This window comes from Podarcis filfolensis (assembly GCF_964270895.1).
Source record: "Podarcis filfolensis genome assembly, chromosome: 5".
NCBI classification, from domain to species: domain Eukaryota; kingdom Metazoa; phylum Chordata; class Lepidosauria; order Squamata; family Lacertidae; genus Podarcis; species Podarcis filfolensis.
This window is the reverse complement of record NC_139608.1, coordinates 64,984,444-65,008,101: the sequence shown is the minus strand read 5'-3', so window position 1 is coordinate 65,008,101 and position 23,658 is coordinate 64,984,444. Positions and strand designations below refer to the sequence as shown.

Sequence of the window (23,658 nt, the reverse complement as noted above, 5' to 3'; positions counted from 1 at the left end):
GGCAGCTGCCTGGCAAGCCCTAGAACACTCAGGTTCATTGAGATTCCAGAAATCACAAGGCAGGGCTGATAAGAACAGCATTTACTGGCACAAGAACATATATTATGCTTTTGGTCTCCATCCAGAGGAACTGATATTAGATCCTGCACTCTGAAAGCAGGATTTAAATAGCATTTGCATGTAATTAATATGCACCCAGGCAAAACTGCTGTGTCGGGCCATAATTACAGGTAAGATTAGAGTTGGAGGAATCTTGTCAACTTCTTGCTGGAGCTGGAAAGTCCAGTTTAGAGCAGCCTCACCCAACTTGGTGCCCTCCACGTTCTTTGGACTACAACTGCCATCGTCCTCAGCCATGAGTCACACTGGCTTGGGTTCATGGGAGTTGGTCCCAACACCATCTGAGAGACCAGGCTGAGAAAAGCTGGTTTAGAACATCTCCCAAGAGATGGCTGTCCAGATGCACCTTAAAGCCCTCTAGTGAGGCAGACTTCGCCATCCCTTTAGACAACTGGTCCATTGTTGAACTGAGTTTACGGATAGGAGAACTTAATGGTCAATTGAAAGCTACCCTCCTGAACCTTAAGTCCATTAGATCTACTCTGCCCCCTCTAGTAGCAGAAACAAAGCCTCTTTTATGAGACAGCCCTTCAAGTATTTTTAAGAATGCCATCATAGTCCTCTCTGGGAAAACCACACGCAGTTCCTTCAGCCTTTCCTTATCAGACTCGCTTTCCAGGCAGCTGACCATCTTTGTTGCCCTCCTGTCAATCCATTCCAGTTTGCTTACGAATTTCACAGTGTAACACTCAGAACAAGAGACAGTCCTCCAGCCTGAATGAAACACTATGAGCTCAAATAAAGGGTCAGAAATAAGTTGCAAAAGGAAACCAATAATTCTCCTGAATTTTGAAAAGACAAGCAAAGGGCTTTGGGGAGGCCAACATTACAACTTTCTACAAGGGTCGTACAAATTATGCTCGGGCATTCAAGGAGGCAAACTTAATTCAAAACGTCATTAACTCAAATCCATCAACATTCTGCTTGCCATCACTCCAATGCAAGTTTCTTTTTATAAAAGGTATGGGACTTCCTAATTTGGATTATAATGGCAGCAGGGAGAGAGCCGTGCTAAACCAGGTGCTGCTCTAGTCTTGCTAGTCACTGAGGGAAAAGCTTACTACTGAATAAAGCTGCACTGCAAAATCTTATTATGCTCAACCAACTTTACACCTTTGCAATGGTAGGGGAAAGATGCAGGCTGAAGACTGTAATCCTGAACACACTAACAGCAGCAACTCAAGCAGGGGGATCTGGAGCAGAGCTCACAGCAACACAGATAGAAGGGGCTAGACCTCTATCCCCCACCTCCGCCCAAGGCCACCCACAGCTTCTTTTACAAGATGAACATTACATTTGTGTGCAGTTTGCCTCTTACTTGGGGGGGGGGGCAATACCACCCTAACGGAAGAATCTTCTTGGGAAATGAAATGGAACACAAAGACGGAGCTGGACTTCGAAAGGAGGCCAGATAAGAGTTTTATTTCTTTCCCCCTCATTTACATTTCACCATTAATACGTGTACTTTTGCTTGATCCTAAAAACCATGTGGAAAATGTTTTTGCTGCAGCAGCACACAGAAAAAAAAAGCACAGTTGCAAATGTTTTGCTACAATCATCATCAAGCTTATTGCTTCGTCATCCATTTAAACACAGCCAAGGCCAGTCTCATTTGTCACAACATATTTTTTTTGGATTTGGGGGTTGGGACCATACAGATAACAATTCTTGGTTAACAGTAGTAGCTGTATTGTTTTCTCCTGAGACCCAAGGAACTCTGCTTTGCATTCAGGTAGGAGCAGGTGTGCCTTAGAGACAAAGCACTTTGTTCGTTGCTTATATGTTAAGTACCGTATTTTTCCGCGCATAAGACTAGGTCTCCCCCCCCCTAAAAAATAATGTCAAAAATTAGGGGGCATCTTATACACGGATGTATCCTCCCATTTTCTTAAATATGAGTCCCCAGAAATAGGGGCCGTCTTATACATGAGGGTGTCTTATAGACAGAAAAATATGGTAACTCACCAAAGCAAAGCTTCCTCAAGCAAATGGGAAAAAATTGTGAAAAGAAAGACAACTTTTCAGCTTTCAAAACGAGGAAGGATAAGCAATGGCCACCCACAAAACTACTGTTCGCAGGTCCACTTTAGACATCTTTGTGTGTTGGAGAAACAAGTATAGACTCCTTCCCTCCTCCTCCTCCTCCTCCACACACACACACACACGGCAGGAGCTCCATGTACAGCTACATGGTACATGACATGTACACCTGATCTTTTCTCTGTCTCTTTTCCAAGAGGTGCACACAATGAACCCCAACCTCACATGTTAAGTGCATGGTACAGGGGAAAGGTGTTCAAACGTTTTTTCACTGTGCAAAAAAAGGTTGCTGAATCAATCTACAGTGTTCCAAGAAGTAGGGTAAGCCATGAAGCAGCATAACTTGACAATTCCACCGCCACCACCAACAACAACAACAAATCCCAAGTGGGCTGAAAAGCTCCACAAAGATTTCTCCAGAATAAGTGACTGGATACTGCTTAAGACTAAGCCTTGAAAAACGTGGAGCAAACGAGCTGAGCATTAAGTTGAAATTAATGTAAGGAAGAGATGGCTTGGTTGCAGTGAAGGCAGTTGTTTCAGCAAAAAGGCAAAAAAACATTGTTAGGGTTTACTGGGGTATTTGAGGGAGCAATAAAAAAATAAAACAATGTTATCACAGTAAAGACTTCAATCCAGAGAAAATGTGATTTGCCTGATTTTTAACGGAGAGAGAGAAGTACCCAAAACTCAGGCAGACATCTGCTGGACTGGGGCATCTCTCCTTTTTGAGGAAGTAACCAGAAACTTTAACCTGATCCTATGTAGTGAGAGAGGGTGGGGAAAGGATGCTGCGAATAACAACTTAGTATAGCAACTTCAGAATCTACACGTATAGTGAAGAATTAAGTCACTGGCTGGAAAGCTAGAGACATACCGGCAGACAAGAGATGAACGTGCAGAACATGCAGTGACAAAGCAGGTAGAAATATAAGTATAAAAGAATTATTTGGAAGGATAAATGCCCGAAGAATTGTTCTGGGAATTATTATGGCAGAATGGTCCAATTTATGTTGCATTAGTAATTTAAAATCTTTGTATGGTTTACTGCCCTCAACCAGTCTAAATCATGCCCAGCAAACAAGCACAATGGGAGAAGCAGTGGGGGGGATGGGACACACAGGACACAAACACTTTGAAATTTCCAAATAATGTATCACATATAGTGATATAGCTAGGTTTCTTGTTTCAAAGGCTCTGTTGTTAGAAATCACAGGAATACTGAGCAGGATCCAAAGAGACTTGTAGGGACACTTAGTATTTCTGTGCATGCAGAGAGACGCTGCTGAGTTTCCTGAGCTGCTACTACCTTTGGAGCCTAGCAATTGCAAACGAAATTCGATTTTCCTTCAGGAAAATTGGCCATTGAAAATAACTGGAAAAAGGGATTCAATAAAGCCTTTCACTTGGTTTTGGGGGGGAACCTTCCTGTTGAATGGCACACCTTCTATTATTTGGGGCGGCTTTGCGCCTGAGTTAACAAAATTGTAAATTAACATATTAGGTAGAATGCAAGCAGGAACAATACACTGACAACTTCTTATTTTTGCAGAAAATGGTCATAATTCTTTTTTTTTAAGGCACAAATTTTCTGATATGAATTCATTATTTGGAGGTTTAGCTCAATTTGTGTGACCTTTTTATTCACAAGCAATAGGAAATGGTAGAAACAAACAGCACGCCTATGAGGTGCTCAGATAATTATACTGATTTTGAATTCTGTGCTTTTAATGAAATTCAGAAAAATTAAATGAAGGGCATGAACAGAAAAATGCTATTCACTCTTTCAAAATATAGACACTCATGATTATCAAAAGGAACTGACAGGTGACAGACTGTACAAAGCAGTACTTTTGTCATAATTCTACCTATGCACTCCAGTGTCCAAGGATTCAGTTTTGCAAAAGCAGCTCACATAAACAGCTCTTAAAAGGATTCAGTAACACAGATGTATCGGTAGATACTAGCTGCAAGAACAAGTAACAACATTTCAGACAAAACATGGCTGAAATCCAGAGGAACACATAAATAAGCATCAGGATTTTCCTCTAGAAGTTGTTCCACAAAATCGTCCCCAATAACCATTTTGGGACTGGATGAGAGAGGTTTTGAAAGACAAACGGAGTAAAAGAAATCACATACTGCAGCAATATTTCCCCTTAAAGAAGGAAATGCTTCATGCAAAACCTCAAACACCTATTCAATCTAACCCAAATAGTAAAACGGATCTGGGGATTTTCTTACAGGCTCCTTCTGGGAAGAAAACTGAGAAAAAGTGATGTAAACACAGGTTATAAACCCACACCCACAAGCCCCTCTGGATCTTGACCTGAAACCTGCACTGCACTTGGTTTTATTTAGCCACAAACCATTTGCTAACTTCCTTCTTTGAAAGAAAATGCAAGCCTATGAGCTGAGATGCAGGAACATTCTGCATTTTATATAAACCTGTTGTGCCCAAAATAGCACCTGCAAGAATAACCATAATCAAGTTATAAAACGAGTTGAGGGAAGTCTAGAATTAATCATTCCCTTCATCAGTTTTTTTACGCATCTTTTTCAACACTCATTTCAATTACTAAAAAAAAAACCCAACTTACGAAGGCTGTGACTGTTTTGGGTAATTGGCTACTTTGATTAGTGTGGATTCATATGACCATTGAACAGCTTTAAGGGTGAACAAAATTTTAGTCTTAATGCTGAAATGCCACCTCACCATTACTAAAGAATATCTGAATGTTATGTCATTCCCTCTATCCACTAGAAGACCTGTGGAGAGCTTCTCAATGGAGCAAAGGTAGGGGAGAAATTAAATGAAGCAAATGTTTAAGATCATTGTACTTAATGTTATAATGTTGTGACCACTTATAGATACCAGCAAGTGAGACAATATAGTCTTACAGTGATAAAGGAACTTCAGCAATAGGAGCCCTCCAGGTCTTTGAAGTTCAGAAATTCAGAAGTAGAAAAATAAATTTTGGTAATATGCAGTTACTGATGTTCCGTAATGGTTATCATGTGACCATATAAAAAAAGTTATTAAAAAAAAAAGTATTGGATTCTTATAAAATCAAAAGGTTCACGAGGCATTATGTGTTTTTTTCTACCTAAACTGATTGGCACCAGTGGATACCATAAGTTAAATGGAAGAAGTCAAATTTGTCTGCATTCCAGAAATTTATTTTCCTGAAGCAGGTTTTCTTCCTTCATATTAAGGTACTACACAAAAAATAGATGTTTACTGAAATATTTTAATCCCCTGACTTGGTTTGATCCTGAAAATGAGGTTGTTTTTTTTAAGGAAAAGAGGGAAAAGAAAAAAAAAGAGAGAGAAGGCTTTTCATATTCAAGTTATCTACACATTATGTCTATATATAAAAACTGTGTGGATATATATATATATATATACATATCATACACACACTCATACATATATGTACATGAACTGAGTTTGCTCCTCCCCAAAGAAACAATGTGCCATACTTGAACCAACCAACAGGCTTTTAAGGCTGAAACCATGAAGCAAGACATTGTTTTCGAGCTAGACTACATTCTCCCATGTCATGATCTGTTACAGAGGCCATATCCAATTTTGCAATATTATCAGATTTCAATAACTTAAGATATCTGCATATAAAAAAACAATTCTGTCAACACTTATTAAAAGGATATTTCTGCTTCCAATTCATTTCCACTATCTAAACGACAAAAAACAGTCACCAAATGAGACCGTGTGAGGGCATTCCTTAGCCTTAATCTAAACTAACGTGCATTAGAACACTCTGATTTGTAGCATCCTTGGACTTCCTCATCTTCTCAATTGCCCGGTTCAGATCCCTCTGCTGCACGGGTCGAATTTCATCTTCTTCATTACTAAAAAAAACCCCAAAAAGCGTAAAGAGGATTTAAATGCTGTGCAACACAAGCATGGTAGTTTAATCATCAGAAAGGAAACACACAAAGAACACAGTACATATAAAAGGTGAGTTCTTTGAATGACTCTCGCTTCCTGTTCTTTGAACTCCTCTGTAAAGTCCAATGTGGAATTAGTGAATATTCTGCTTCCCATAGGCAGAGAGATGTGCACACTGTTCCTGCCTCAGGCGCACACGGATCCCACCAGGGAAAGTGAAGGGATAGGAAGGATGTCATTCCGGTTTTTGTTGTACTCTGTGTAAGGTAAAGGGACCCCTGACCATTAGGTCCAGTCGTGGCCGACTCTGGGGTTGCGGCGCTCATCTCGCTTTACTGGCTGAAGGAGCCGGCGTACAGCTCCCATGTGGCCAGCATGACTAACCCACTTCTGGCGAACCAAAGCAGCGCACGGAAATGCCGTTTACCTTCCCGCTGGAGTGGTACCTATTTGTCTACTTGCACTTTGATGTGCTTTTGAACTGCTAGGTTGGCAGGAGCAGGGACCGAGCAACGGGAGCTCACCCCGTCGTGGGGATTCGAACCGCCGACCTTCTGATCAGCAAGTCCTAGGCTCTGTGGTTTAACCCACAGCACCACCCGCGTCCCTTTGTACTCTGTGTACATTTAACTAAATGTGAAGTTGTACTTTCCAATACAACATCCTGAGATAGCTCAGTCAGTAGAGCACGAGGCTCTTAATCTCAGGATCCTGGGTTCGAGCCCCAAACTGGGCAAAAGATTCCTGCATTCCAGGGGGTTGGCCTAGATGACCCTTGGTACTCCCCCCCTTCCCACTCTACAATGCTATGAGTCTATGATTTCTGTTTTTAAAAAACCACTTTAAAGTTAGAGATCATATTAAAAATCTCTGTAGTTTCAATGAAAGTTACCTGTCTTCATATGTTGAATTAACATATTCCCTGACGCAGAGCAGCGCGGCATCACGGCACATTTCCTTCAAGTCGCTTCCTGAGAACCCGTCTGTTTCCTTAGCAACTTCAAGGAGATCGACACGCCTGTCCACCTACCAGCAAACAAGCAGCAGCATATGAATGCCTTGAAAACATTTTACCAAGTTCTAACAGCGGTTCAGATTGAAGGAGGATTAAGAAACGTTATCACAACCGATTCTGTTCCAACATGGACTTTAGCAAACAGCAGCAACAACAAAAGGCTATGGGTATAACCCACAGTGAAAGCTGTGCCCTTTCAGCTTAACCGGCATCCATTAGAGAAAATTAAGCACCGTGACTGGGATGCAATAGCTGGCTGAAGCCATTACGGATCCTACAGCCCTTCCAATAATGCAAACCATTCCAAGTTCTGCTGCATAAGAAACAACCGACTTACATTCTCATTCTTCAAAATCAGCTTCAAGATTGCCTCTCTCTGCTTCAGTGCCTTTAAATTGAGAACAAAACATTTGTTACAAAGAACAGGGTGTCAGTATTCTCACTGATTTTGGATAAACAGAAATTGATGTGCTGTAATGGCACGGCATCACGCTTGTGCAATTCCCATTCGTGTCACTGGGGCTACAGAAGGACAGCAGAGTGGTCATGTATTCACAATCTTCAAAAGTAAGTGAGGACTACCCCTTGAAGCAATAGGCTTTTACTCTCCCCCCATTAGCAGCGCCCAAAGTTCCCTTCCCTCTTCAAGGAAGAACTAGGACTGGCTGGGACAATAAACTCCAGGGGAAGGAACTTTAACCTTTTTTTAAACTCCTAGATTGTATTACATTTTTATCAGTATATTGTATACTGTCTTAGGGATCCTTTGGTCAGAAAAGTAGCTATAAATAATAAATAATAATGGTCAACAGATAACTGAGGAGTCAGGCCATACAATTCACGGCTGTGAATCTTCTATGACTTACAGGTTGATTGACATGAAATCGTGTGGGCATTCTTCTCATAATAGCTGAGTCAAGATCCTGAGGGCGATTGGTAGCTCCCATCACTATCACCTAAAAGAAGTCAAAAAAGGAAGGAAGAGCAGAAAGGTTTTTTGTTGCAAGATGAATCAGAATCAGAAGTCAACACAGGCCAGACAAGCTCAGGGAATATATAGCTCCCACGAGTATTTAAAACCAAAAGTGATTAGTGCCCAGGATTTGGGTGAAAAGTAGAGATACACGTCCTGTTTTGAAAGACAAAAAAAGTTCACCGCAGCTGAAGATGCAAATTTTGGCATGACAATCGAGATTCTAAAAGGTTTGGCTCAGCTCAATGTACTTTATGAAGCAGTATGTTCCATAATATATTCCAGAATTCTCCCCAAGTACTAAAGTGCTTTGGTGTAATTGGTTTAAAAAGCTCTCCTGCCCAATATGAAGTAAAATAGGTCAGACTCAAAAACCTGAGAAAATACCACCATATTTCCTCTAAACAATGAAAGAAACAGGCTGATTAAAGATGCCATCAATAAATTGCTGGGGAATAATCTCAGAAGCCTTCCACCCCAAAAGTTATCTGTTAGTAACAAAACTGGTATCTGGAGTCAATTGTCACACTTTCAAAGTTGCATGTGGTTTCAGAGATATAAAATAGCTCTAATGAAAAGTTCTAAAATCTAATCTACAACTGATGCAAAGTAATATTTAACAATTCTAGGTTACGTGTCTCCCAGTGACCATTTCCCAAACTTGAACTTGACCAAGCATAAATACTAAAACTTTTTGTGGAGTGGGGGTTTCTTTTTAATTCATTTAGTTCCGACATTCATCCTCAAATACTGCTTTCTCAGTCTTGTACCCTTGCCCTGCAAATGCCACTGGCTTAGATTTGTTCCAAGCATCATCACTTTTTGTACAACACCCACAATGAGACAAACACACATTTGTGCCACAGACAACCCTATACAGAGAAAAATGCAATGTGTAAAGGAGCCCTGCTTCGAAATATTGCTGTATTTCCTCTGAGAGGGAGAGAAAGAGAGAGAGAGAGAGAGAGAGAGAGACTGCCCTCTAGAGTTGAAAAGACAAACCATGCCAAAAGAATTCCCCTTTATGCAGAGGAGAAAGTGAGGTACTGGCCTGCCAACAGGGCAATACTAGTCATTAGTAGTGGGAGCCAAAGATATCACCAGAGCCTCTGAGCATATGAGATCTCATTGAAATTTTGGAGGCTTCCTATTGTAAGCCTATATTGGACAGAGAGGCTTTATCTGTAACTTGCACGCCAATTTCCCTCCTGCAAAGCTGACTTGAGGCCTTGTCCCTCTCTGATCTCTGTGGTGGCAACCACAAAATTCTGTGGTTATGAGATCACCACCTCAAGTTTCTTAATCTGAGATGCTTCAGAGATACAGATCTCAACTGCCAGAGTCATCTACCCTTTTCCTGAATGAAGTAAGGCTTCCTTACACACACGACCAAGCCAAGTAAGAGTGAATCCAATTAAATACCCAATATGACAATCATCTCAGGAAAGATTGGTGGCCGTCTACAGGATACTGAAGCCAAAGTCCCAGGAGCCTGCCTTGTGTAGCTGCCTTGAGAGGGGCATTCCTGTCCAACCTTTTAAAACCTCCACATGGGAAAGTGAACCTTGGTGTTAATTCCTTGATCTCAAGGAAAAGAGAGCTCAAAGAACGGCAAAAAGGTAAAATAAAATACCAGTTTAGCTGCAGCTAGCAGAAACGGATGAATTTTGCATGTCCTTGCTCTTTAGCATTTAAATTGTCCTGGCCTTTTTATGCATATAAATTTCTGCCCTTTTCTCTTAAAAATTATTACTTACTTGGCAGTTATAGTCGGTGTCCAGGCCATCCCAGAGACTCATGAACTGGGCTTTCATCATAGCTGTGGCTTCATGATCGGAACTTGAACGACTTCGTAGAAAGGAATCTGAATTTTAAGAGCGTTTGAATTAAGTGTGTGCTCATGGCTATTTTATCTTATTATTCTGGCTACTGCTGTTGTATTGAACATTATTGAATAAACATGCACCAACTACATAACACTAGACGATTCCCAGAAACCATACAACTAGTTCTATAGGGGGGGGGGGTCTTGGCTGGTGTTTCTCAAGCAAGAAGCCCACAGTTCCTCTCTTGCCATAGAGTAAACTACTTCTGACTATGATATGGGAAGAATGGAGAGAAGACTGCAAGGAATGTCAAACTAAGTGAATTTTGTTCAGATCCTGCAATACAAGCTGCCTCACCTAATGCTGTTCATTTTTCTAGATGAAAAGGATTAGTTTCTCAGAGAACTGGATGTGCCATCATAAAAAAGAAGAATCTGTCATATCTTCTAAGTAGCATCACCTCCAACTATTTTTCCTAAACAATACATTCATCTGCCAACACACAACTACTATTTTAAAAAGTGAATGAAAAAGTGCAAGTTCAACAAAGAATGAAGTATGCAAATGTACAGTACTAAACTGATTAACACAAACTATTATTGATTTCTTCTGGGCAAATAAATTGTATTTGCTTGGTTCAGAATTCTCCCCCCTCTAGCATGCCTCCTGCCTCACTCTTGTAAGAATTAAGTGGCATACAACATATAATATTCACACCTAAGTGCAACATTACGCAAACGTTACTTTAATTTCCCCCCCATCATATTTTAATTGTTCAGCTCCTGGAATAGCCAAATTGACAATATGTAAATAATAAATTAAGAGCTAAACAATTAAAACATGCAAAAATTTAAAGAGGTTTAATTTGTACATTACTTTTGAAATTTGGAGCTTCATAGTGAGTGTAAATGAAGGTTGAAGTGGGTGAGATAACTCTGTTACATCATCAATATCTGCATCCAAATGAAAGCAGAAAACCTTTCAATTTCTTCCTGCAGTAAACACCAGATACTGAGTACACATATATTTGGCATTAGCAATAAAGATCTTTGACTACAACCAAGTTAAACTTGTGCTACCAAGCATTTCCTTATGCTTGGAGTGACTGCCTTCTTAACATTGATATTTTGCCAAATAAGGCATGCATACCTGATGAAATTCATTTCATTTTTAAAACCTCAATGCAATTATATTTTCCTATGACTACATACAGAAAGTACGCATTTTACCTATTTCATCAATAAAGATGATGGAAGGTTGAAGCTTCATAGCAAGAGAAAAAACAGCTGCAGCCAGCTTCTGAGACTCCCCGTACCATTTGTCTGTCAGTGTGGAGGGTTGAAGATTAATAAATCGGCAACCTGCTTCCTTTGCTGTAGCTTTGGCAATCAAGGTTTTACCACAGCCTGGAGGGCCGTAGAGAAGTACTCCTAAAAAGCAACACATTGTTAACATTTTATTGCCGCTTGGTTTGACAGACACAGCATGAACACCAACAGAGTCACATTTGCTATGAATAAGATTGCTCCTAAGTGCCTTTGGATACTCAAGATTTGCACCGCCATTCATATATGGCTCCCATACTCAATGAATCCTGAACATGTTACTTTGTCCAGGCTACAATCTTTCTGGTAAAAACAAAAGTGATCTCAATGGAAGAAAAAAGGGAGCAACAGAGGCATAAACTGTCACTAAGATCTGTTCAGCTGAAAGTTAAAGAGCACTGGTTGCATATAGCTTAGCAATTAAAGGTGTATTTGGAAATAAATCCCACTGAGTTCACCGGAAGTTGCTCTCATGTAAATACACATAGCGTTGTGCCTTAGTTTCACCAAGATTCATAGGAAATGGTAGTAATGTTTCAATCTGTATTCTTCTGTTCACATAGAGTAATAGAGGATCCTGCGGCTCTCCAGATATTGCTATACTGGAACTCCCATCAGCCCCGGCCAGCCTGGAGTGATGGGAAATGTAGTCTAGCAACACCTGAAGAAATACAGGTTCTGCAACTCTCAACATAAAGGGTTCTTGCTTTTTGTTAAGGAAACATCTTTTAAACCTTTTGATTACTACTAATTGAATATTTGAAATCTTAGCCCCTGCCTCTCTGGAAGAATATCATGGCAAGGGGCAGAACAATCACTCCACCGGCCAGTGAAAGAACAGCTGCTCTAGTGCCTGCTTTTCTCTTCCCTTCCCATTCTTTTTCCTTTTGTATGTCTATTGGATTACTAGCCTGCAGGAAGGGTCTATCTTACCTTTTAATTTATGTACAATCAGTGCAAGTGTTAATCATAATAATGGCTTGGTAATCATGGCTCATGCCAAAGCTATTAATCAGATTCCTGCTTCGGAAGAAAGAAAATTGTAGTTAAGAGAAGACTTCCCGATTCATTTGCTCACTTGCTCTGAAAATGGGCTCTATGTGTGTGCTTGAAAAGGCTTGTTCATGTCTTCGTTTATTAAGATGAGATACAAGTGTCTGAATGCAGGTGAAATCTACCATGGCCAGTTTCAAGAAAACGTCCTCTATGACCTCTCCATACTTACCTTTCGGTGGCTGTAAGAGTCTGGAGTTCTGAAACAGATGTTTCTTCCTGATTGGCAAAATTACTGTGTCCTTCAGGTCTGTAATAACTTCGTCTAAACCTGCAATGTCATTCCATGTTACCTGAGGCACAAATACAATATTAAAGAGTCATCATCAAGTAAGAAAACAGTCACATTCTCAGCTAAAGAAGTTTATGGCTATCTGTAATTGTGTGTATTCAGATATAGCAGATAAGAGTGGAGCCACAGTAAGATCTGTGGTATTACTTTTTTGATTATCATGTTTTAAGTCGATTTAAGATGCAATCCTAAATCATCTCATTGAACTAAGTGTGGCTAACTTCCGAGTAAACATGAATAGGATCACATTATCTGTATTGTACAGATCTGACTGCAATTATAATTAGTTTTGTGATATGCAAAGCAGATTATAGTTGGCCCTGAAGTAAAGTCTCCTGACCCACGTCTTGTTCTGGAAAACATAGAAGATGATTTCGTGCTAGAAAACAGTCAGGAACACTTGGAAGTTTCCTAAGTTAGGAAGACTCTTAATTTATTAGAGTGTAATCCCTACATGAGTAACAGCAGCTGCATTTTACAAAGTTTTATCCCAAATACTACACTTTACTATCTCCCTGAAGCACCATTTTTCTAAATGAGTAAGAAAAAGTGAGAGAGAGAGAGGCTTACGTGCATACTAAGAGGGTCTACGAGATGTGCAGCAATGCTCATTTCATACTCTGTCAGCTTCACATTTTTCACGCCTATTTGCTTCATTAACTTTTCTGCCTATAAAGAGTTTTTTTTAAAAAAGTTAACATTCAGTAACATTACACCGTTCGCTTTTTAAAGTTAATAATTTGGAGGTGTGTTGTTACTTGAAAACACAGACAGCCGAAGAATTGAAATTCGAAGATCTTTACACAGAACCGTCAAATTTTTCACCTGTTTGAATGTAGTGTGACTTCACCCCCACCCCTTTTAGTTAAAATGTGACTCCTCTGTTATTTGATAATTGTTCAACAGGTTAAGTAAACAGAACGAGGCCAGTGTCTCAGGGTCTTCCTCTGTGATATTACGAACAATATTCGAGGGAGATGCTGTGACAAAAAACTCAGCTGACTTTCATGCAGGAATTAAAACAGCAACATACACTATTGGGGGAAATAATATTTCCTCAGCAAAAAAACAACCACCACCTGTGGTTTCAAAAAAGGAACAATGCAACAACCACGTAAGACCAACTGATGCAGGGCAGACATAAATCAACGCTTGGGTAAGGGATATAGTACAGTGGCAGAGCAAGTGCTTTGTGTGAAGAATGTCCTGGGTTCAATCCCTGGTATCTCCAGGTAGGACTGGGAAGACTCCTGTATGAAAGGACACTGCCAGTCAGCACACAATGCTAAGATAGATGGATCAATAGTCTGACTCCTCTTCCTATATTTCTAACTAGCCCAGGAGCCTAGGACCATTTATAGCCCTAGGGCTTCACTCACTCATGGCTAGTTGGCCGTCGGCCACATGTCCATGGTGGGTGAAGCCACTTCACACTTACATGTGAATGTGCACATACCTCTTCCTGCTCCTCAGCTGATTTTGTATCAGTTAGATGGTGTGCGTTTGCAGGTTCGTGATTTTTTTGTGTGTGGATTAGAAAAAGAGGGAAGTGATTCATGGGAAAGCAGATCAGGCTTCTAGCAAAGGCACTGTGTGCGTGTAAAATTGGCTTCTGCTTTTCCTTCCTTCTTCCGCCTTTAGTGATGCAAATCCAAAAAATGTGGCAAGTACTTTCCAGAAGCTTGAAGGGGGGCAGCAAATCAAATGTGCTCTTGCGTCTCAGACCATGCTGAGCAGCGGGCATAGCAAAAAGTGGCTTAACTGACCTGGTAAAGGGGCGGGGGGCTGATTGCTTTGCCACCACTTGCTCAGGGCAAATTTGAGGAAATGCCCCATGAAAGTCAAGCTGGAAAGCAGGCAAGTGCCTTACTGCTTACCCTCTTCCTTAAAAAAATCCTAGACCAGGGATGTGAAAGGTGAGTGAGAGTAGGTCCAGGCTCCAAACTTCTCAGCTGACAGGTACTGACTTTAAGCTTTGTGAGATCTAGCAAGAAGTGGAGCGTAACACTGGCAGTCACTTTAAAGCCCTGTTTGTTTGGGCTTGGATTTTCCTTTCTAGCGTGGCTTAATTCACTACAGCACATAGGAAAATTGGTCACTTGACACCACAGTGACATCAGATGATTGACTAGTTTGTACCTCCTCTAAAAATGGCCCACCATTGGCCAGATTCAGTTCCTCACTCCCAGTCTAAATATTAGCAGCCATTAATGACAACAATAAGGATTTAGAAAACGTCCTTGAGCACTTGGCCTTCCCACTTGGCTTTTATGCTCCAAAATGAACATTCTGAATAATTGATATTTAAGAAGAAATATTTTATTATATGCTCCTACCTGTTTCTGAGCTTCTACTTTTTGCTTCCTTGTTGGATCGATTGCATCTACCATCCACTTAATAGTAAAATAGGTCACAGCACCAAATATTGTCAATCGGAAAATTAAACCTACAACTTCATTCCGACTAAGAGGACGAGAGAAGGCTTCAGCGTGTACCATTTTGCCTGTTTCACCTACGACAAAAGAAAGGAAAGAGAAAGTTCTTATAAAAGGGTGTTTTCATATTGTGTTTAACTGGCAAAGTGGCAAGACTATTGATGTGTCCAGCTCATGCGTCTTTATTCCTACTTGCTATCAAGGAACTGCAGTCATCTGAAGCACTGTTCCCATCTTAAGATATACAGTATTTAAAAACAGTCTATACCACTACAGTCGTACCTTGTTTTGCGACCAGGATCCGTTCTGGAGCCCCAGACACTAGACGAAAAGGACACACGGCAAAGCGCCGCTCTGCGCACTCAGCGGTTTGCGCTTCTGCTCATGCGGCAAACCCGGAAGTAACCCGTTCCGGTACTTCCGGGTTTGCTGCGGATGTTCAACAAAATGGACACTCGATGTGGCAGACTCAAAACGAGGTACCACTGTATGAAGCCTGCAGAATGTCCTCAGCCTTAGACGCACCAAGCAAGAATTACAGCTGCTAAGTTCTGGATACTAGAGGGAATTGCAAACTGCAAACATTACCTGAATTCATAGGCCTTGCACTGTGAAAATGCTGCTTTCTACTACTGCCTTTACAAACAGAGGTGGCAACTAATTTGCATGGGGATTCCATTCCTGGCTCCTGCATGTGTTGGCCGAGCATGCATAAGCCTGCTACACCCCTTGTTCTACCCTTTTCTGGGTCCAAAAGGACTCGTGCATCAGTTTAACACACACAAAATGTTTCAGCCCTTCTTCAGGTACAAACTCTTGCCAGGAGCCATATCTGATACATGGACCCAGAACTACATAATTTTGGGGACCTGTGGGCATTGCCCTTAGAATGGATCCTCCAGATAAAATATGAGAATGCATTACCTTCATATATGATATTGATACAAAAATGTACTACACCACAGATGGGACAGAGGCAGTACAAAAAAGTCATACAACGTGGATGGAGTTCCAACCAAATCTCACATACATGGAAGGAGCTGAAGACCAAGAAAAACAAAGAAGGCACCTATTAAGAGTCTTTGCTCTCACTTTCCACTCTGCTTCCATACAGCTTATGCTCCAACTAATGATTGCAATTAAAACACATCAATGGCTTCAAGCCGTAGGCTAACCTAGAGCCTACTGCAACGGAAGAGAATAACTGGAGAGAGGCACACGGCAGTCAACTTGGTATTTGGGTCAAATTGATTATTTGCCCTGTGGATATATTATGCCTGCATTTTTTACAAGTACTTATTGATCAGAATTATTCATCTATTGTCACTTTACTTCATACCCTGCTCTATGGTCCCCCTTCCCTCCCTGCAACCAACAAGACTGATAATTTTGCATTCTGAACTAATGCAAAGCAATTCCACACAGAGACTGAATCCTGATGCCCAAACATATTTCCTAATCTTAATTCAAACTGAGATTTTGTGTCAACTAAACACAACCTTTTTATCTTTTTCTCATAACATGCGTCATTTCCCCCCCTTTCAACAGTGCTTAATTTACTATAAGCAGAACTTCTGGTACTAAAAATAGCTTTTTCGGTGGAAAATGTCCCCCCCTGCGAAGAGCACCAAAGCCCACAACAAGGATATTTGAGAAGACAGAAGGAAATTTACATTATCTCAGTGTTTCTTCTTACATTCAAAACAACTGAGTTAACTTAGATCTAAATGTTTGTCCATAACATAATGGGAATGTCAACAAACAGCTAATTGCCTCTTCTAGCTCTTCAGTGAAAAGAATACTGTAGTTTCATTAAAGTTGAGCCAATTACATCACTCAATATTATATATTGACTTAAAGAGTTACATTTAAGTTTACCACTCTTAAGTCTTCTCTTTTCTTAAATAGGAACATTTACATAGAAGCAAATACAAATCAAATGTAAGGCCAGTAGACTACAAGAGGTACTAATTATCTGCCAGAAAGTGGTCAAGCATCCATAGCTAGTATGCCACATACAGCCAAAAGCTGAAGCCCTCAAGCCATATACAGAATATTATCAATAAGCTGTGGCCTGTCAGGTGCATTGTAGTCACAATTCTTGTTGCCTGCTCAGGGTCGCAAAAATTGGATTCATCAAGAACGTGACAGACCTCACATATCACCAGTGTCCTATGCTGCCAGGCTGCTTAGCTAAGATGTGCCAAGTGCATAGGCATTGTATGACATTCTCTACCTGCTTTCTGAGTTTCTTTAAAAAGCTGAGTTAAAAGAGCCAGGACCACAGTACTATTAACCTGCGTTGTGATAGCTCCAACTTCAGTGAGAAGCACTGACATGATGAACAGCACGTTACAACATTTGTAGCACAATTCTAACCCTATCTACTCAGAAGTCCCGCTGAATTCCATGGGACTTATTCCAGGTAAATGGGAGTTAGGACTGCAGCCTTGGACAACTATTTGAACACTCAGAGAAGCAAGGCAGGGAGTGCTATTTGTAAAAAAAAAAATATTTATATACCATTGTATCATAGAAATATCACAGTGGTTTACAACAATATAAAAATGTTAAACCATACAATAAAATAATAAAAAAGGAAAACAAGTTAAAAGGAAAATAATTAAAAACAAACTTCAGTAGACAATTATGGGGGATGTACTCTTAATTGCCTGCATAGGCCTGACAGGCGTTTAAAAGTTGTTACAAAAGGCGCCCACTGAATTCCCATTGGCAGTGTGTTCCACAGGGAGGAAGCAGCATGGCAAAGGCAAAACAGCTTGAACCTGTGCCTAGAAAGCAGAGAACAAGCAGAAGTATGAATGAGCCCTCGGTGGCTAGAAGACCTTTTAATAGCTGCAACTGGTAAACTACCACCACAGTAGTTCTTGTATTAGCTACTTCAAGCCTGGATTACTGCAATGCACTCTATACGGGACGTCCCTCATGCTTGGACCAGAAGCTTCTATGACTGCAAAATGCTGCAGCAGGATTGCTGAAAGGAATGAGACCATGCATGCATGCATACAACACCTCTCCTCAGAAACCTGCACTGGTTGCCAATTTGGCTACTGGGCCCAGTTTAAGGTGTTGCTATCCGTATATAAATCCCCATAAAAGCTTGGAGCCCGTTTACCAGCAGGGACGCCTTACTCCCCCCCTCCAGCCTGCATGGCCAATGGTCAGGGAGGGTAGGAGTTGTAGCCCAAACTTTCTGGAGGGCACCAGGCTGGGGAAGGCTGCTTGCAAAGCAATGCATAGATGCCAAGTGCTCTGAGCGGTGTTAACGACACCCGTACAGGTAGCTTTTGTGGAGGGATGCGGAGGGAGGAAATGGAGAAACCAATGCCTGGGGTGACCTTGGGTCAGCGGGAGGAGACTGACCTTAAAGCGGGGTGGGTGGGCTTTGAGCCTGGCAAGCGCACAAAAGGGAAGGCAAGACCACATAAGGGGGGAGGAGACAATATATTAATAATCATAATAATCTATTATTGATACCCCGCCCACCTGGCTGGGTTTCCCAGAGACTCGCCTTCCACCCCCCAAAGTCACCCAGGCTCTGAGGCCTCTCGAAAGAGCTTGCACAGGAAGGCGCTTGACACGGTCCAGACGAGCCCGAGAAGGAATATGAAAGCGAAAGGAGCAGCCACCGCCGCCGGGCTCCCTCGCGGTGACCTTCCCGCCCGGCTTCCTTTCCCCTTGCAGCGCCTCCTCCTCGGCGCCGGGACAGAGGAGGAGCAGGGCGCGGCGCCCCCAAAGGGGACTGGGCTTGCAGCACGAGGGACACTCACCCCGACCGGCCAGCCAGCCAGCCAGCGACGAGAAAGGAAGCGGCTTCCAGCGGCACCAACAGAAGCAGCAGCAGCAGCCGCCAGTGCCTTGTAGGCCTCGCCTCTTTCCCCGCCTGCGCCAGGGCCGCCTGCGAATTCCCTCCGCTTCTGCCCCGGAGCCTCGTCGCAAAGGTTCCGCTCGAGACGGAAGGGGGAAGAGCTGCCGCTGTGGCAACGGCGAACGGGCGTGGTTTCGTTACTAGGACTTCCCCTGCTCTGACTTTGGGCGCGCGCTGCGAGGTGGGGACGCGCATTCTTGAGGCAGGAAGTCAAGAGCCCAGGCTAATAATAATAAAAATGATTATTTTATCATTGGTACCCGGGGCCCATCTGACTGGGTCGCCCCCAGCCACCCTGGGCGGCTTTGCAAAAAAGTATATCAAAAAATCATTTTCATCCCGACTTTCCTCCAAGGAGGTCGAGGCTTCCCATATGGTTCCCCCTTCTCTCCCTCGTTTCATTCTCACAACTCTCACGATACAGTGGCTTCGTGGCTGAATTTGGGATCCCACCTGCGTTGCTTCAATCCTTAGTCTTCTAACCAGACCTTGTCTGTAACCACTACATCACCACACTGGCACCGACAAGCAGAAATTCAGCAGGTGAAGTTCTTACTTTCACTGTACTTCCAAGTTGTGAAAAGCGGTCTCTTTCAGGCAGCTGATGGGAATCACTGGCATTGTGGGGAGCTGTGGCAACCCTATGTAACCCACACATATTTTCTACTCTTCCTTTTATTAAACAAGCAAGTTGTTATTATTATTTTAAAAAAAATTTCTTTTATAGTTTGGTCAGATTTTAAAAGTAGATTATTGGGGGTGGGTTTGGTGTTCTTAGTTCATTTCTACATCCTCTAGATTTCAGTGGGATATTCTTAATAAATGCAGGTCAGGTGATAAATTGCATGGAATGAGGATATATTTTAGAATGAGGCACAGGATCTGATTGCGTAGGAACTGTATGGCTATTGAGTTGAGCTCTAGTTAAATGCTAATTATCACAAAGTATTTATATTTTTAATAGGATAAGGGTGTAATCCTGTACATGCACACTACAATCTAAGGCCGCAGTTGTTTGTACGTTTTCTCAGAAGTCCTGCTGTGTGTGTGGAGATTACTCTCAGGTAAGTGTACACAGGATTGCAACCTTAAATTCCTTTGGACATGTTGGGACTTACTCCTAAGTAATCATGCCTAGGATTCTACTATGAAGAGTGTTACATTATTTTATTGCTTTCCCTCAGAAAAAAACCCAATTTGGTGAGGTTGGCTAATGTTACAAATCCCCACCCAAATTAAGGAACTGAGGTTGAAAGTGACTTATCTAAATGAGTCATTGTCTGAAATGAGATTAGGTCAAAATTTCCCAGGAGCAATACCAATACTTTACCAGCTGGTCTCTAAAAGGAAGTAATTCATTGCTTTTAAGCTTTCGTGGTCTCACACCCTGACAGTGTACATGATACAAAGATGTCACCCAGGGCGAGTGCTATGTGATTCCAGAAATCCCTATTTTACAGCTGGTTTGCTTTCAAAATATCACAGTTCCAGCAAACATGTTGGATGATCTTAATTACACAGTATATTGCACAATGGAATTGTATTTTTAACGGTGTGGGGCCCAATAATGAATGAAATTATAAGGACTAATGACATGGATTGGGTTTTGCGAACGTTTCCTACCATTTCTCCACAATCATGAGAGAAAAATAGATTTTCTACAAGAGGTCCACACCATTTGCTGCATGTTTATATATGCAAATATATGGACATTTGTATTTGTAGTTGTTCTACTGTGAACTAGACTCTACCTGGCAATATTGTACCTATCTTAAATATATCTTAAGGAAAGATTACAACTACCCATCAGAATATGATATTATAGAGAAATCTATTTTCATTGAACTTGCCTAACATGGTCCTGATTCTCATAGTACCCCACCATCAAAATCTACTTTCTGTCAACTCATTCTTGTCTTAATGTAAGGAGTCTGAGGTGTCACAAACAAATCAGATGAGGTGGGATATGCATATTGTATTGAGTTTGGGATAGAGGAAGTAGGCTGTATGCAAGATCCTTCTAACTCCTGGATCCAGCAAGTGTTAAAATATAACCCAGGCTATCTTCCTGTGTTAAGGTGATGGGCCATTAAAAGAAACAAAGGAAAGGCGCTCTATGTGAGACAGCAAATGGGTGGGACCCCAGCTTGTGGTTAGTTAGAAGAAGGAAGCCAGATTTTGGAGTTGAGAGTTGCAGTGATGTGACCTAGAAGTAAAGCAGCAAGCTCGAGAAAGAGTCAGAGTAATGTTTGATCTCTTTTTGAATCCAAGGCTGCAGCTATGAGAGAAACAAGTCCCTGTTGGGATGCTATTGCTGTGAAACCCTCCATTGTAGGCTCCGACTGTATATATGTGTAAATAAACCATGTATTTTAAAAGACACCACAGTCTCCACTATGCCTTATTCCTGAAGGAAACATGGACCCTGGGTAAGCCCCTGGCATCTCGCACTGCTCAGAGATTGGGGTTGGTGTACAACAATATTAAATGGATGCACTCATGGCAGTGCTTCTACAATCAAAGCGTTGTAGCCAACTAGCAGCAAAATCCAAATCATGTCTATTCAGAAGTCCTATTGAAACCAGTGGGGTTTAGGCAATCAGTGGGGTTCTGGGGGGGGGGGAGGTGGCAGTACTCACCATGAAGTTGTTACACTAAGTGCCACATTTTAAACCAGTGCTTTTCTTCCAGAAAAAAGGTGCAGGTACTGCGTACCCTTGAGTGTCCGCAGGAAAAAATCACTGGGTTTAGGATTGCGGCCTATGTCACATGCAGAATAGTCTCATTGAAATCAATAGCTTTGACTAACTTAATCAGTGTGTCTAATCTGACTTACCTGGTTATAACTCAGAAAGATTGAACGGCTTTGCTGCCCGTATGTAAATGATACAGTAAAAGGGAAAAAACAATATTTCAGATATTTCTTGCCTTACCGAAAGAGTCCATGTTTTTCTAAGTGGTATAATCATTTGCTGTCTTAACAGTTGAGAAAACTAGCTAGTGAATCCCCTTTTCCACCTCCCATTTTCTTGCTTTGGCTCCTCATCCCATCCTTCTTCTTTATTTGCAAATTTAGATTGTTTATATAGTCACAGTACATTATACCTAATCTAATTCAAGACATTTACACAGTGCATTGAACAGGTTTAAAAAAATCAGCAAGGCCACATGTTAAGGATGTGTGATCTGTGCATGCATAATACAATGGTCTTGTGACTACCACACGCATAATAATACAGTAGGTATGGGAGCAACACAGACATAAAACAGTAGTATTTTGAATATCTTTAAAGTTTGACTAATGTGTCAGTCTTCTGCAGAGATACGTTGAGCTGAAGCTGATTTTGCTAGCCTTTAATCTGCAGTCTATAAACTAAAATCCTAACTTTATTTGTTTCTAAGACGCATATGCCTCCCTTCAACATAAAGGTTGGTACAGTGGTACCTCGGGTTACATTCGCTTCAGGTTACATCCGCTTCAGGTTACAGACTCTGCTAACCCAGAAATAGTGCTTCAGGTTAAGAACTTTGCTTCAGGATGAGAACAGAAATTGTGCTCTGGCGGTGCGGCGGCAGCGGGAGGCCCCATTAGCTAAAGTGGTGCTTCAGGTTAAGTACGGACCTCCGGAACGAATTAAGTACTTAACCCGAGGTACCACTGTAATCAGCTACGTTTTACTCAGAGTATACCCATTGAAATGAATGAATATGGCTAAGTTAGGTCCATTAATTTTAATGGGTCTACTCTGAGTAAAACTTAGTTGAAAAGCACCGAAGGTATTCTCAGGGTGCCTCCCAGGTACAAACAGGCAATACAAGGTTGAAGAATGACCCACAGAATCAATAATAAAAACTGAGCAGTGAGTAAATGTGGCATAAAATTTAACAATGGCATTCATTATCATCATAGGCCTCACCACAGGAGAGAAAGGGAAGTTCTGTTGCGCAATAGGAAATCCTGACGGGACTTGTTAGAATACTGCCCCATGACTTAATCAGTACTTTCTAGTATGAAAAAGATTGTCTACAGATTTGTGGGTGCTTTGTTTGCCCCCACTTCACTGTCCCTGTGGTATAAGTATTTTCCCTCCCAGATTAGTATCAAGTATAACTACTGGGATCAGCTGCAACTACCCAATTTTGACATGTGGCTTGCTGCCTTATAGACAAACCCTTACATTCTGCAAACCTTTCGTTGGGAGATAACATTCTATGTAGCACCTTGACCTTGTTTTATTGGCCTAAGCTGCTGTTATGCAAGTAGTGGCTTGTGCCAGTGAAGGTGAATTCAATGCTGAGCGAGTTGAGACTGCCCTGCTTCTCTGGAAACTCCAGTCCTTGTGGCTGATGCAGGACTGTGCAGATCTCTACAGCTTCAATGAACCATAAAACGCTGTAAGAGTAGATCCTGCCCTTCTCCAACTTCAACGCTACATTGGTGAAATAGTGGGCTGGGATTGGGGATGAAGCAGTATATCGAATATATTTCCTATAGCTTGGCCAACCTGTTCCAGCATGACAAATAGTTCTTAATACAACACTTCCTAAATGTGTCTTCGTTTTTTGGGGGTAGGGGGTGGGGGTAGAATTATCAAATAATACAAGAGCTACACTGTATGACACCAAGCTTCTTAAGTTGTGCAGAAACTCTTAACTTTGAAATGACTTTTTAAAAAAACACTGCTGCATTTATCTGAAGGTATTCATGGGGTTTTTTTTGCCCCCCTGCTGTCACTGAGAAATATAAGCTTACTGAGATGTTTAAAAGACCTTTGGA

General features: G+C 41.5%; 1 protein-coding gene across 3 annotated transcripts; it reads right to left on the bottom strand.

The window, feature by feature from the left end:
• Positions 1-1,510: 1,510 nt before the first annotated feature.
• ATAD1 (ATPase family AAA domain containing 1) lies at positions 1,511-22,038 on the bottom strand. 3 transcript variants are annotated; one of them, XM_083614223.1, is made up of 10 exons: positions 21,815-22,038; positions 14,894-15,069; positions 13,128-13,226; positions 12,438-12,558; positions 11,117-11,317; positions 9,819-9,925; positions 7,955-8,044; positions 7,426-7,476; positions 6,966-7,099; positions 1,511-6,033 (listed from the first exon to the last, which is right to left on the bottom strand). In XM_083614223.1, the coding sequence occupies exons 1-10, from the start codon at positions 21,825-21,827 to the stop codon at positions 5,913-5,915; spliced, it is 1,113 nt and encodes a 370-aa protein (XP_083470349.1). In that variant the 5' UTR covers positions 21,828-22,038; the 3' UTR covers positions 1,511-5,912. The 3 variants fall into 3 exon arrangements, with proteins under 3 accessions (XP_083470349.1, XP_083470350.1, XP_083470351.1); XM_083614224.1 differs by lacking the exon at positions 21,815-22,038 and adding an exon at positions 18,784-18,982; XM_083614225.1 differs by lacking the exon at positions 21,815-22,038 and adding an exon at positions 18,500-18,752.
• Positions 22,039-23,658: the final 1,620 nt, after the last annotated feature.